Source organism: Corvus brachyrhynchos, unplaced genomic scaffold (assembly GCF_000691975.1).
Source record: "Corvus brachyrhynchos isolate BGI_N302 unplaced genomic scaffold, ASM69197v1 scaffold758, whole genome shotgun sequence".
Lineage (NCBI taxonomy): Eukaryota > Metazoa > Chordata > Aves > Passeriformes > Corvidae > Corvus > Corvus brachyrhynchos.
The window spans coordinates 31037-32551 of NW_008239552.1; the positions used below are offsets into that span (position 1 = coordinate 31037).

Genomic DNA, 1515 nt, shown 5'->3' on the forward strand with positions numbered 1-1515 from the left:
GAACAGTCTGTCCACCGACAGTGCCCCCGTCCCTGCCAGAGACTGCCCCTCCAGGGACAGTGGCACTTTTGGGGACAGGCCGGTCACTGGGAGTGCCACTGTCCCTGTCAGGGACCGCCTATCCAGGGGCACTGCCACCATCGTGGACACGTCAGTCACTGGCAGTGCCACCGTCCCCATCAGGGACAGCCCCTTCTGGGGCAGTGGCATCATTGGGGACAGCCTGGTTGCTGGCAGTGCCACCATCCCCGTCAGGGACTGCCCATCCAGGGGCACTGCCACCATCGTGGACGCGCTGGTCACTCTCAGTGGCACCGTGATGGACAGGCGGATCCTGGGCAGTGTCACCGTTCCCGTCAGGGACAGCCCGTCCCTGAGCACTGCCACCATCGTGGACACGCCCGTCTTTGTCAGTGCCACCGTCCTGGTTGGGGACAGCATCCCCAGGGTCACTGCCACCATCATGGACTCGGCGGTGCCCGGCAGAGCCATCCTCCCCTTCGGGGACATGCTGGCATGTGGCAGTGCCACCGTCTCTGACAGGGACTGGCCAGGCAGGGACAGTGCCACCGTCCCCATCAGAGTGTGCCCATCCAGGGACAGTGCCACCGTCTCTGACAGGGACTGGCCAGGCAGGGACAGTGCCACCGTCCCCTTCAGGGACTGCCCATCCAGGGGCAGTGCCACCGTCCCTGTTGGGGACAGGTCGGTCGGTGGCAGTCCCACCATCCCTGTCAGGGAGTGTCCATCCAGGGGCAGTGCCACCCTTGGGGACAGGATGAGCAGTGGCAGTCCCCCCATCGTGGACACACCTATCAGTGGCAGTGCCACCATCCCTGTCAGGGACTGCCCATCCCGGGCCAGTGCCACCACGGGGGACAGGCCTGGCAGTGGCAGCACTGGGGACAGGCCTGGCAGTGGCAGTGCCACCGTGCCCGTCAGGGATAGCCCCTCCAGGCCCATCACGCCCGCCCGCGTCAGCGTCATCAGGGATGGCAGGACGGGCACCACGGTGACACCGGAGGCCCTGGCACAGCGGGGCCGCAGCAAGGCCGGGTCCCCCCTTGGGGACCCGCAGGGACAGCCCCGCTCCGGACACCGCGAGGGACACACGAGAGCGGGGACAGGGATGGGGTCCCATGCGTCGCACCAGTAAAAACCAGTCACTCCAGTGCAGCTGTCCTGTCTGTGAGCCGGGGAAGGGGACACGGGCACTGGGAGGGGACACTGGAAGTGGGGAGGGGACACAGGCAGTGGGAGGGGACACGGGTACTGGGAGGGGACACTGGAAGCGGGAGGGGGACACTGGAGTGGGAAGTGGACACTGGAAGTGGGAAGGGGACACTGGAAATGGGAAGGGGACACTGGAAGTGGGAAGGGGACACTGGAAATGGGAAGGGGACACTGGAAGTGAGGAGGGGACAGTGGAAGTGGGGAGGGGACAGTGGAAGTGGGGAGGGGACACGGGGCACTGGGAGGGGACACAGACAAGGGGGAGGACAACCTGTCCCGACC

General features: G+C 66.5%; 1 protein-coding gene across 1 annotated transcript in view; it reads left to right on the plus strand.

Annotated features, from left to right (window-relative positions):
• TEX13C (TEX13 family member C) overlaps positions 1 to 1171 on the plus strand; it is a 6015-nt gene extending 4844 nt beyond the window's left edge. Inside the window, exon 3 of the mRNA XM_017741597.1 lies at positions 79 to 1171. Coding sequence (XP_017597086.1) covers positions 79 to 1156 — 1078 coding nt within the window. The 3' untranslated portion in view covers positions 1157 to 1171. The remainder of the gene's footprint in view (positions 1 to 78) is intronic.
• The last annotated feature ends 344 nt before the right edge of the window (positions 1172 to 1515 follow it).